Raw genomic sequence first — 13483 nt, 5'->3', positions numbered from 1 at the left:
TCCACCTGAGACTGGGGATCCTGAGTGTGCGTGTGTGTGTGTGTGTGTGTGTGTGTGTGTGTGTGTGTCCAGGGCGTAGTACGGCACGTTTACAGAAATGAGGAAATGGGGAAGGGGGCATTCTTTCTGACGGAAAGGTGAACTAGGGATGGGTTACAGGTTGAAAGGAAAATGATGAAGCATTACCTCCGAAGTCCGGCCGCAAGCGAATGTCATATCCTTTCAGCAGTCGGTCCACTGTCTCTTTCACGTATGACATGTTGCTGGGTTCATTGGAGCTGAAGGGAAGAAGTAGGGGCTGTATTCAGAATGAGCACAAACTGCAAACAGACATGAAAAGATCCAGGCACACCTACCCCCAAATAACAAGATACATGATCCAGCAAACACGAAAAAAGAAAAGAAAAGAAAAAGAAAAAGATCAAGAAAAAAAAAGAGAGAGAGAGAGAAATTGGAGAAGGCAGCTCACCTGTGTGCACAACAAACCATGGCAACCATCACAGGAAAAGAAAGAAGCCCCAAACTCTCTCGATTTTGTACTGTCCACATTACTAACTCTGATGAAAGAATTGTCTTTTCTGCGAAGATTCAAGGAATGCAACTTAGTCGGCGGCTGGGCAGTAATTCCCGAATGGACCTGCGCATGCGCAGAGGGTACTCACTACCAAAAGACACCTTGTGCCTTGCAAACAATATTCCTAGTGGAACAGGCAACAGATTTCAATCCTTTTAAAGTTCCTGTCTGGGGTGCTCCGCGTTCTCCGGGTAGTCGGTTACAACCTGCTGTTTCCATGCAGGGGAGCCTACGTGCCTGTGTGCGCCCAGTTTTCCTGCGCTGTGGTTTGCTGCGTTCCTTTTTCTTGTGTCTTAAACCTGATTTTTCTTTCTTTTCTTTTTGAACTGGGCTTTCAGGGATTTGGCTAAGGCTGTCTGATTGGCATCTTTTGTTGATAATCACGGAGGTCCTAGAACAAAAAGTCTGGAGGCGGTTCTCCGGTTGCTTGTAGAAGAGGTGGGGAGGATGCTGGGGATGGGGAGTGGGCAGCGGCAAGCGGAAAATGGGTTGGGGGAAAAAAAAGAGGAAACTCGGGGCAGGTTTGGGAAGCTGTGAATCTTGTCCTCTTCTGAGGTAACTCAGAGGGCAGCAAGTGTGGTGTAGTGTTTCTCTGGGTTAGGAGGAGAGGGCGAACCGGCCAACTTTTCAATGTACTTTTTACCTTTTCCGCCTCCTCTCTATTGGTAGATTTGGAATGGGAAATGAAGGGAACAAGGATGGGGCAACTCTGGCAGAAAATCCTTTTTCTAACCTTTGCTGGCAATTCTTGTAGTTTTCAGTAGGCAGTGCTTCTTGCTTATAACTGCCAGTGTGCTAGCTCCTGTTGGCAATCCCTAAACAGAACATTTCAGGTCTAACCCGCCACAGGCAGTACGAAGGAGCTCTGGAGCAGCCAGTCTCCTTTGAAATAAAGGGAGGTTGATAAATGCAATTCAAAAAATATCACAAAACACGTGAGGCGGTTGGAGACTCGAGGCTAGGCTCATGTTCTTTATTAAACGGTGTCTATCAAGTTCCTTTGTCAAATGGCAATTTCATTGTATACTAGGAATTCTGAGACTTGGAGCTAGCTTGAGAGGGTCTCTGGCCTAGAGAAATTCACAAAATACTTATAAGCATAAGCAAAAAAATTTAGTGCTTCTTTATATAGTCTGTGTAGACTGAAGAGTTATTATTATACCAAGGGGCATTAGAAATTATTTCAGAGGAGGAAAAAAATAGTGGAAAGACAATGCTCTTTGCCAGAGCAGGCAGGGGGATCCTTCTGTAGGGAAAACAATGTGGACCAACTCTTGGAGACTAGACAACCGACTTGTGCAGTTGAATGCAGAAGAGATCCATGATAAAGGGAGGGAAGGAAGACGTGATAGTGGGTGACAGGAATGTGAAAGAAAGTTGAGGAGATCATTTAGACTTCTGGAAAGCACTGAACACTTGAGCAAGGATGAACAGGGTCGGATTTAGGTTTTAAACAAAAAAATTCTGGCAGAATAGTGATGACTAGTAAGATTGACGTTCACCACTGGCTGTACCATTGTTCTTGTGCACACAGCACAGGTTATCTCATTCAAACCAAGCAGCAGTTCATCAGGAGAGATAATGTGGAGAGTGTTTTAGACTATGGAAACCAGTAGTTAATGTCAAGCTGCTAATAAGTACTGAAATCTGCCTTTCAAGCTAGAACCCTGGGTTTTATTACTCTCCACACTATAAAGCACAGACCGTAAATGCAAGAATTAGATAACGAAAACAAGAAGAGAAGGAAGCTATTGCAGGAGGAAATTAAGTAAGAAACTCTTTAGCTTGGTGAGAAGTGACAGGCAGTCATAGGCTTTCTGAAGTATAATAGAGACATCAAGAGATTACAAGAGTCATGAACTAGGTGCATATGAATGAATGTTCCTTAAAAAATTGTATAAACATTTCAACATGTACTGAATTTAACATACTCAAAAAGAAAAAACCCAGCAACATTAATTTTATATTAGATCTGAGCACCGCAAAATCCTCAAGCCTCATTGCTAAGTATTCTTTAGTTTACTTGAGTGGGTAACAACTTGCTTTTCCAGTACATGAGGGTCTGCTTCTAATGGGTAAAAGAGAAGATCTGTTCACAGTTCAGGGCCCTGCTGAAACACGGAATCTCTTTGTGCTGCACAACTATGCACAAACCACCCTATACAAAATAAGCCACTTACAGCTTTCCATTTTCTCATGCATTTATTCCTAAAATGTTTATTGAATATTTAGTAGATGCCAGACATCTTGGGAAGAGCAGATGAGGCAGCCGTCAAGAAAACCACGTTCAAGGTCCCTTCTCACCTGTGGAGGCTGCAAACATATTCAAGTCAGAAAAACATTTGGTTGGGTCTTCACTGCGGTTGTTCATTTCACTTGTACAGCAGTCACTAGAATATGCATTTTCTAGTTGGTTATAAACCCCAAGGTGTCTTTGTGTTTTGTTTTTTGTTTGCTAGAAAGCATCGCTGCATTAGCAAGCTCTACTTAAGAGCCAAGACTTTAATCTCGAGTCATGAGGTGAGTTTGGATATTTTCATGCTAATGTTAAGCATGCTTCTGCCAGACAAACCCCACTGGATTTTCCTTTAAGATTATACTTTCTGATTAGATAAAAGCACACTATAAGAAATCATGGGATGCTATTTTTTCATTTTTATTAATATGTATCAATCATATGAAAATAAAGTTTTATTATGTCATTGCTTATGGTAGCTACTATTTATTATTGAGAAGTTACTGAAGACGCACCCTAATTTATCTCAGTATATTATGTATGAGGAGCATCTGTGTGAAAACAGTTTTTCAGACCTTAACACTTTGGAAATTGTCTGGTTTCCTGAGTAGTTTGCATCTTGGTAACAAGAGGAATCCTAAAACCCATTCATTCCCCCTACTTATTTTGGTCACTGGGCATGTTAGAATTATATATACAGTTTAGCTTTAATCATTATGCAAGATGTTAATGACCTGCATTTTGATACATTGCTTTCTCCCTGATGTCTTAGGAGTCTATATTTAATCTCCCCTCTTCACACTTTACTAATTTAAAAACAGATATGTTGCACTGAATATATAGAGTTTGTAAGTTGTCTTGGAACTGTGAAATAAATAAATCTTAAAACTAAAAAGAAATAAGTTAATAATTGATCCAGATTCTTTAGGGATTTTTTTTTCCTCACAGCCTGAAAAACCCAACACTTTCTTCTCTTGTGAAGTTGCTTGTTTCTTCCCAACACCTTTCTCCCTTCAGAGCTCAACCCAATTAAAAAGAAATGCTGCCTCAGAAGCCCTGCAGGACATTGACACTCTTCTATTTCCTTCTGATGAGCCTCTTAGAAGAAAATGGTAGTCCCTTAAAGATTAGCATCCAAGTTAAAATAAAGATAATTTTAAAAAATTCACATGCATTTTTGGTATTTCTCTAGACAGACAACAACAAGGAAACCTAAGAAAAATGAATGTATGACAATAACTTCAAAAATCCCAAATGGACTTGAAAAAAGCTAAAGAAAATAGAAGAGGAGAAATGTGAGAACTCAGAATCATAACATTTTATCTAGGCTTAAAAGGTGCAAAGAATTTGAATAAAAATCCTTATAATCAAATGAAAATTGAGAATCCAGTTCTAAAATTCAAACTCAGGAGTAAGAGGTCAAACGCAAGAGTAGGAGGTCAAATGTAGCTAGAGAGTTTCTCTCCAGGTTCCACCAAGCTCTGCAGTCCCACAGCCCACTTATAAAATAATCACTCAGATGCTTATATCATTTAAACTGTTTGGCCTAATGGCTTAGGCCAAGACAAGATTGGATGACAAAAAATTGGGCAGGAGATTTGGGGTAAATTTGCCTTTGAAATATCAAGACATATTTAACCTATAAAAATTATAATATTCCTTTCTTTTGTTTGGGATTTGTATAAAGATAAGAAAAAGTAGCATAAGTAAATAAGGATCAGAGAAAAGATTCAGTGCTTTAGGTAAAGCAGGAAAAGGTGAAATATAATAAAAGTCTGTAAGGCTATTTGTTACCCATGAGGCTCTTTTACCTTGTTACATAGACAAAAAAGTGAGACAGGTAGAAATAACAATAAAAGATAGCTGCAAAACTTCAAAATTTTGTAAAAGCAAAATAGAATCTACTTTTCTTCTTGTTTCATAGAATAAAGTTTAGTGTGCAGTATTAGCTGAAGAATAAAATGTTACTAACAGGTTGGTGAGTATCTGGTGAATATTTTTTGTGTTTAACATAAAGGCTTCATGCTAACTCATTTACCCATTCATTTACTCTCTCTCTCTCTCTCTCTCTCTCTCTCTCTCTCTCTCTCTCTCTCTGTGTGTGTGTGTGTGTGTGTGTGTGTGTTGAAATCATATAGTAATAAACAATAAAAGTGTAAACTCATCAAAGTAACCAGTATGAGAAGGACTGACAGAGAGTAAGATGATGAGAAATAACACACTTGCCTGTGTGTGGTCAAACATGGACACAGAGCTAGCGTGGTACAGGCTTCTGAGAGCCCTGTGCAAACCAAGCTTGTTGGTCTTCTTCCTAGGCCTCATCTTAAGTGCATATTCTGTTTTATTACCCTTTCTCTCTGATTGTCACTTGAATTCTTCCAATTCTTTGGAATAAAAAATTGAAAATAAACCCATTTGTACTGATCCCTGAAATGATACAGCAAAAGGGTTACTACTTGAAGAATTGCCTAGTTATTTTCTGTGGGAAGAAATAAACCTATGGAACCATTCTTCCTTTGGAAAATAAAGAAAAAGCATCAAACATTTCAAATCACAGTGTGTCTTCAGCCATGTGTCATCCTTATAACATACTAAGGCTGAATAAGTATTAGATAGAAGATTTGGGGTTTGCCCTCGTTAGAATTACAAATGTATTAGGCATGGTCATAGAAACTGAAGTTTAAAATTGGCTTTAAAAAGGTAAATGCTATTTTAATATGAATTCTCAAAAGAAATTGTAGATATATAATAAAAGGTCATCAAAAAGTAAAAAAAAAAAAAAATAACCACAACTAAGAAGAAATAAATGTCATAAAAATAAAAACTAAGCCACTACAGAACGTAAGACTACTTTAAATTGAGTATAATTGAGTTAGAGAGTGCATAGTAAAAAGTACACAGGCCCTTAATTCCAGCACTTGGGAGGCAGAGGCACATAGGTCTCTGAGTTACAGGGCAGCCTGGTCTGCAGAGGAAACCCAGTCTCAAAAAAAAAAAAAAAAAAAAAAAAAAAAAAAGGAAGGAAAGAAGGAAAGAAAGAAAAAAGACAGAAAGGAAACAAAAGAGAACACGATGCTTTCTGAAGACATGTACAAAACAGACAGGAATGCAATTAAAACAGACACAAAAATGCAATGGCAAGTCTTGGGGGAAAATTCCACATATTAACTAAGTGACATAATTAGAGATCTTATTAATAAGCTAGAAAATAAATAGAATCAAATTACTAATGAGGTAGCATTGGGGAAAAGAAGAGGAGGAGGAGGAGGGAGAAGGAGGAGGAGAAGGAGAAGGAGAAGGAGGAAAAGGAGAAGGAGAAGAAGATTGAACATAGAGATGACAAAAGATACAGAAGTTTTAGTATGAGTTATAGAAGAAGAAAGCCTGAGAAAAGGTGGGGAGGAAAATAATTTAAAAATTAGAAATGTCCCAGAAGTGACAAAGATTATTAGTTTTATAATTGAACATGCTCATTGCACGTTAAAGAGCATTAATTAGTCATATTCTACTGAAATTTCAGAACATATTGGATTTAGAAAAATCCAAGATTGTTTTGAGAAAAAATAAGTCATCTACAAGAAAAGAGAATTATTTGGCATTCTTCGTACCAGCAAAGTTAGCACCAGAAATCAGTAAAGTCAAGTCTTAAAAATCCAGCAAGTATTCAAGTGCTCACTCTGTGCTCTAACCAACCAGCATTTTACTGTGTTAACACTATAAACTCACTTCTAAATACAGAAGAACTGAGAAAGTGTTAGCCCAACAGATCCTTCCAGCAGGAAAGATGATTCCAACTAAAAAACATAAATATGAACTTAGAAAAAAAACTGACACAAAATGAAATGATAAGCAAATAGACCCTTAAAGCAATTATCACCCAATTTTTTGTGAAATGGTAGAAAATTTAAAACATAAATTGAGAATTTGTTCTGAATATGTAGGCCAGAGATATAGACCAAAATATTACCACTTAGGGAAAAAGCCATAAAACTCACAGGTTGTGAAGAAGGAAGGAACAGATACTTTGAGTACCACATCTTTCTTAAGTGTGTGTTGAGTTTATTGAGCATTTATCATGAGCCAAGAACTGTTTTAAGTTTTCTTATATATTATGCCATTTATACCTAACATCTCTAAACTGTATTGATTTTATTTTGAAGTCTGAAATGAAGATGAGATGAGAAGAGTCACGTCCTGTGAATAACAAGCTCAGAAATAAAGGCCCCACAAGCTTTAGCTGCCCAATCTACAACTTCTGAAGGAAAGCAGGTCGTACGGAAGGCACTACCTAAATGCTAGGGAATAGCAAACAGAGAATTCCTCAACACAAAAGGAAGTATGGCAATAATTATTTAGTGTTATTGTGGTTAGAGGAAATGAGAGAGCATCACACGTGAAAGTCTGGGCACGTGCAGATGTGCTAAAACTGTAGGCATGTCTGTCCACCACCTTGAGTGTCTTCAAATTATTTCCATTCCTACTGCCAAAATTTTTAAGCTACAAAAATTGGAATAAAAGATGTTGAAAATATCTTCAGGGAAAATGCATTTCCTTTCTTAAAATTTAGTAAAATACATGCATTTTATAAATTAATAAGAAAGAGACAATAGGTAAAGGGAATTGATACCAAAAATTTTAAATCTACATTATTAGTACATTATTTTTATGATGTCATTTGTCCAACTATTAAGAATCAGAAACATCACAAATTCAGAAATTTATTAGACTTAGACGTAAGATGGTTGTTTGCTAGAAAGGAATATGCAATTGATTTTTTTTTTTTTTTTTTTTTTTTTTTTTTTTGGTTTTTCGAGACGGGGTTTCTCTGTGTAGCTTTGTGCCTTTCCTGGAACTCACTTGGTAGCCCAGGCTGGCCTCGAACTCACAGAGATCCGCCTGGCTCTGCCTTCCGAGTGCTGGGATTTAAGGCATGTGCCACCATCGCCTGGCGCAACTGATTTTTAAACAGAAAAAAATAAAAACATGGAAAAACAATAAAAGTAAAGATTTCTATTATTGAAAAGTAAAATGTTCAATTTAAATATCTGAATTTAAAAATGAATTAGTCATCTGAATTCCAAAAGAGAATAACCAACCTATCCAGACATATTTTGAGCCTCCTTTAAAAAAAAATTGTGGGTTAACTCCTCCGGAGCTTCAAAGCATTACACAAAATTATAGTTAAGCAATTGATCCATTGCTCCTTATGATAGTCACAATGAGAATATGAAGTCATCAAGAAGCTAATGCCAGAAGGGGTCTTTCACCCCCAGTACTTGGAAGGCTGAGGTAGAGAGGCACAAATTCCTGGACTTCTTGGACTTTAGAATGAGTTTAAGACCAGCCTGGGCAATTTAGTAAGGCCTTGTTTCAAAAACTGTCCAAGTTAAAAGCGTAATGGGGATAGCTCAGTGGTAGAACATTTGCCTAGCATGTGCTGGGCCCTAGTGCAATTTCTAGTACTGGGGGAAAGAAGTTAAGTTTCCAGACAATATTCCACAGACAATGATTACAGTGAGGAAAGGGTGTGTGTGTGTGTGTGTGTGTGTGTGTGTGTGTGTGTGTGTACATACATTTAAATAGTAGAAAAGAATCATTGGATGTTGCAACTGTTTTTTTTTTCCTTTGATGACACCAATTTTTTCCTGTTTTATACATTGCTATTAGTTTCCAATGTGTTTTTCATTTCGATTTTGGGTTTAGTTCTAACCTAACACAATCTCCTACCGCAAACATTGTGGAAGTCTATAGCACTTTTTTTTCCCCACTATGGCCTTGAGATGTCACACAGCATGTAGTGCTCAGTTAAGAAAATATTCATTTTCAGTCCCCTCCCTCTGGGGATTGAGCAGATATGTGACTAATGTGGCCCTGGGCTCAGTATCGTTGGAAGGGAGTGTAATTTCACATGGTTGCCAAAATCATACCGCTTTTCCCTGACATTTATGTCCTATCAAATGCACGCAGCCAAGCAACCCTTTAGACTTGTTAAATGTTAACACAAGCAGGAATTTCACAATCTGACAACACCACAACCCTCTCATTTAACTTGAGAAATAGCAAGAAAAATGGAAACTCCACAACATGCAGAAGGCAGAGCAGACTGGGCACTGAGCCCCTCTATGTCTTATCTCCAGAGCCCTCATTAGTTCCTCCTAGAGTTACATAGGGCATTCTTCCTGCTGCTCCCAAATTTTCCCTTAAAAACAGTTCATATTATTTATTGAAATTAATATTTCTAACAGGGCAGAAACAATAGCATATTGTGTTTTTTTAAAGGCTTGCTCTCATTGAAACCATGAAACATAATATTTTTCCTTGCCCATTAAATTGTCTCCCCAAATAGAAATGTTTTCAGCATTGGAAAAGAAGAACATTTCAGGGAATCTTATTTTTCTTTTCTTCAGAAATGTATTAGTGATTCAAAAACTCACTGAAGTGTTAGTATATCACTTTAGTGACTAAGGGTAATGATTGTGATTTTCCAACGATTTTTATTATAACAATATTAAAATAAATGAGAGGGGTGAACACAGTGGCACAGGTCTGTGATTTTCATAAGGGGAAGAAGAAGGATCCTAACTTCGTGGCCTGCCTGGGCTACACATTGCAGTAGTTTCTCATAAGATTTTTTTTTAATTATAAGGAAAACAAAGACAGAAATGGTAGGCTTGTTTTGCCATTCAGTAGTCAGCAACATAGCTTTTGTGGGGCAAAGAATAAAAGAAGCAGTATAATGTAAAGAATCCTTTTTTTCCCTTTTCTTTCTGTCAAGCCAAACTATGCAGATCTGTGTCTCTCAGCCTTGGGATTTGAGGACCTAAAAGAATGGGGTGGACTGCTGTGTAATGCCACAGGCAAGCTTCCTTCACTTCCAGTGGACTTTTATATAGGAATGTAACAAAGAAAACAATGATCCAAAGAAGGTCGTTTGAGTTAGGAAAACATGATCAGAAAAACATGTCAATAAATGTCCGTAAGCACATACTAAATATGAGCAGAGCAGCCCTTTCCAAGAAGTTCCTCAGGACAGACCAATTTAAACACAGTTGCCTGGCACATGCTATAGATTATATCTGGGAAAGCATGGAAGTAAGGCTGAAGGCCATATCCAGATTCAGGGCACACTGAAGACAGCACTCAGCATATCATTCATCAGACTGGGTTCTTTAGCTATGACAATCTGACATCCAACATGAATAAACACATCTTATAAATTGAATGTAAATGTCACAGGAGGCATGAAATCACATCATGTCCAAGAACAATCCAAGGAACAAAATGCACCTGAGGTAAAAAGCCTCTGCCTTTCCCCCCAGAATCTCTCTCACAGTTCCCCAAGACATTATCATACATCATTCTTTTGACTATGTCCTGACACTTGTTCTTTTAAGGGAAAGGGATATAGCTCAGGGTTAGAGAACCATTCTAGCATATGGTGCACTAGAGTTTGATCCCCAGTTCTACAATCCACCCCCAAGAATGTTTCATTTTTCAGTGTGGTTCAGTTTGGTTTAAGGCACCATGATGTGCTCTTAGCTGTAGGAATATATATATATATATATATATATATATATATATATATATATAATGTATATGTGATATATATATATATCACATATTATTTACACCTAGATATAATTCAGAGGCTGTACAATTTGAGATATTCTCATGATTTTCATCTCAAAGTGGAGAATCACTGAGAACAAAAGTTTTGTTTGGAATATTTCATTTGGTACTTTTATAGAATTGAAGGTGACATTATGGAGTGTGTGTGTGCACACATTTGTGTGGTGATTTCTATATGCAAAGCCAAAATACAAGGACTCCTAGAATTCGTAGTTGTACTTTATATGCTACTGAGATCATTTATGGCCAGAGCTCCTGGACAGCTTCAGGAAAGTGGCTGGTTTCCAGTAGGAATCAATTGTTAATTAGAAGGTTGAAAAGTTCAGTCTGACTTCTCACATTCTCCCATTAGGAAAGAGGGCCAAAGGTATTGGTCATCACCAATGGTTCTTGATTAAATCAGCCATAGGTCTATAAGGCCATCTTCAGAAATTCTCCAAGGGACAATTGCAGAGCTTCTGGGTTGATGATCACATGGAGATGTTAGTGTAGCAGGTACCTGGACAGACCCTAGAAACATTGTTCCCTTCTTCTATACCTTGTCCCAGACACCTCTTCCATCTTCCTTTTCCAGTTTTATATTTTACTATGGATGGATAATAATAACAACAAAATCACTCTCTTGAGGTCTATGGACTGTTCTAGACAGTGATGTATTGGAAATGGGGTAATTATGGAAAGTTATGATTTATATCCAGGAGCTTGGAAGTACAGGAAACAATCTAGATTTTCCAATGGTATCTGTCTTAGATTATTGCTGTGAGAGACACCCTGACTATGGCAACTCTTATAAAGGAAAACATTTAATTGGGGCTGGCTTATAGTTTCAAAGGTTTTGGCCATTATCATCATGGCAGGATATGGCAGCATGCAGTCAGACATGGTTCTGGAGAAGGAGATGACAGTTAATACATCTTGATCCAAAGACAATAGGAAGTGAACTGAAACACCGGACATGACTTGAGCATATATGAGACCTCAATGTCCACCCCCACAGTGACACATGTCCTCTAACAAGGTCGTACCTACTCCAATAAAGCCACACCTCTTAATAGTGACCTTTCTATGAGCTTATGGGGGCCAGTTACTTTCAAACTACCACAGTGTCTGAAGGGGCACTGACTGTTTTGTGTTGTAATCCTTTATAACTTGTAGCAGCTGATTCTCTCTAAGTAAATAATTGTAGAAATAAGTTGTAGAAACACATCTGGCAGACATTGAGAAAAAATGACTTTATTTTTGCAAGATAAGAAAGACCTTCAAGTGTTGTAAAAGAATAGAGATGAATAGTGTTCCTAAATACAAGGGCTTATAGAAAGCCATAAATTGTGTTATTGATAGAAAGTCATTATAACGTGAATATTCACTTAGTTCTAAGTCTAAATTGCTATGCAATTCCATTAAAATACCATGGTATGTTAAAAATTAATAATGACAAGTTCGCAAGAAATAACAGCTAAAAGAATCTGTAGAAGAATAAAATGGATGATTCTTCCAACATAGATATTAAGATTGATCACAAAAGCCATGGAATTGTAAAAATTCAGAATAAAAAAGATAGAATCTGATCTAAAAGATATATGGCACCAGTATAGATTATGGAGACAAGTGTAAAAGATAATATGATTTCCAGTGATTGTAGGATTGATTAATAAATAAGTAAAAAAGAATCCTGGATACTCACATACATACACAGAGAATACACACTAGGATGAGAAGATTCATATGTTTAACTACTCCCTTGGTTATCTTCCATGCAACACTAACAAGTTAAATCTGATATCCTGGCACATACTTGTTACTTGTATCTGAGCATTTAGGAAATGGAGTCAGGAACATCAAACTTAAAATCTTTTTGGAATACACAGTTAGTTGTGGACTAGCTGGCTATACAGCAAGATGTATTTCAAATATAAAACAAAATATTAAAAATGTTATATAATGAAAGTATTTTTTCAAAACATAAGAAATTAACAGCAAAAATCAAATCCTAAATTAAAGAAGTAGACCCTGAATAAGCTATAAAGTAGGTAAATCAATAAAAGAATGAACATAATATCAGAATTTCTGAACTCAATGAAAAGAAATATGCCATCTAAACACATGAAAAGATTATAACACAGCACAGGCAAGCAACCATTAATTTTTCAATTTATCATTAATTCTAACATTTTTAAAACATTGATAATCCAAGTATTCTTTTTTAATTTTTTTTTCATTTCACTTACCAACCACAGTTCCCTCTTCCTTCCCTCCTCCCACTCACCCCCTACCTTCCCCCCACCCCACTCTCTATCCACTCCTCAGAGAGGGTAAGGACTCCCATGGGGAGTCAACAAAGTCTGGCATATCAAGTTGAGGTAGGACCAAGCCCCTCCTCCCTGTATCAAGGCTGAGCAATGTATCCCTCCATAGGGAATGGGCTCCAAAAAGCCAGTTCATGAACTAAGGATAAATTCTGGTTCCACGACCAGTGGCCCCACAAACTGCCCAAGCCACACAACTGTCACTCACATTCAGAGGGTCTATTTTGGTCCCTTGCAGGTTCCCCAGCTGTCAGTCCAGAGTCAGTGAGCTCCAATTAGCTTGGGTCAGCTGTCTCTGTGGGTTTCCCCATCATGATCATGACCCCTTTGCTCATATAATCCCTCCTCCCTCTCTTGTCACTCATAAGTGGACATTAGACATAAAGCAAAGGATAACCAGGCTACAATCCACAACCCAAATATTCCTAATAATTTGGATGAATGGAGGCACTTAAATTAATTATCTAGATAGAAGATTAAGCTTCTTCAGTACTGAGGCCAGGCATAGCTCTTCCCCCTACACACACACACCCTTATCCACTAGAAAGTTTCTTCAGTTCAGTCTGTTGCTCTACTGAAAAAAGGTACATATTCAAGAATGTTTTTTTGTGTGTGCATGTGTGAGAATTTTTAGCAAGCTATAAGCACATTAAAAAAATGATTAATAAATCATAGTACTTGCCTATAATGTTTTTTAGAGGTGAAATGAATGTCATAAAGCTATAATGTTGCAATGGA

The 13483-nt window shown here is 37.4% G+C and overlaps 1 protein-coding gene across 1 annotated transcript in view; it reads right to left on the bottom strand.

The window, feature by feature from the left end:
• Gabrb1 (gamma-aminobutyric acid type A receptor subunit beta1) overlaps positions 1–979 on the bottom strand; it is a 417219-nt gene extending 416240 nt beyond the window's left edge. The window contains exons 1-2 of the mRNA XM_028861997.2: positions 470–979; positions 187–278 (exon numbers count right to left, since the gene is read on the bottom strand). Coding sequence (XP_028717830.2) covers positions 187–278; positions 470–549 — 172 coding nt within the window. The 5' untranslated portion in view covers positions 550–979. The remainder of the gene's footprint in view (positions 1–186; positions 279–469) is intronic.
• Positions 980–13483: the final 12504 nt, after the last annotated feature.

The sequence above is a fragment of the Peromyscus leucopus genome, chromosome 10, assembly GCF_004664715.2.
Source record: "Peromyscus leucopus breed LL Stock chromosome 10, UCI_PerLeu_2.1, whole genome shotgun sequence".
NCBI classification, from domain to species: Eukaryota; Metazoa; Chordata; class Mammalia; order Rodentia; family Cricetidae; genus Peromyscus; species Peromyscus leucopus.
The sequence above is the reverse complement of the archived record's forward strand: the minus strand, read 5'-3'. Positions and strand labels throughout refer to the sequence as shown.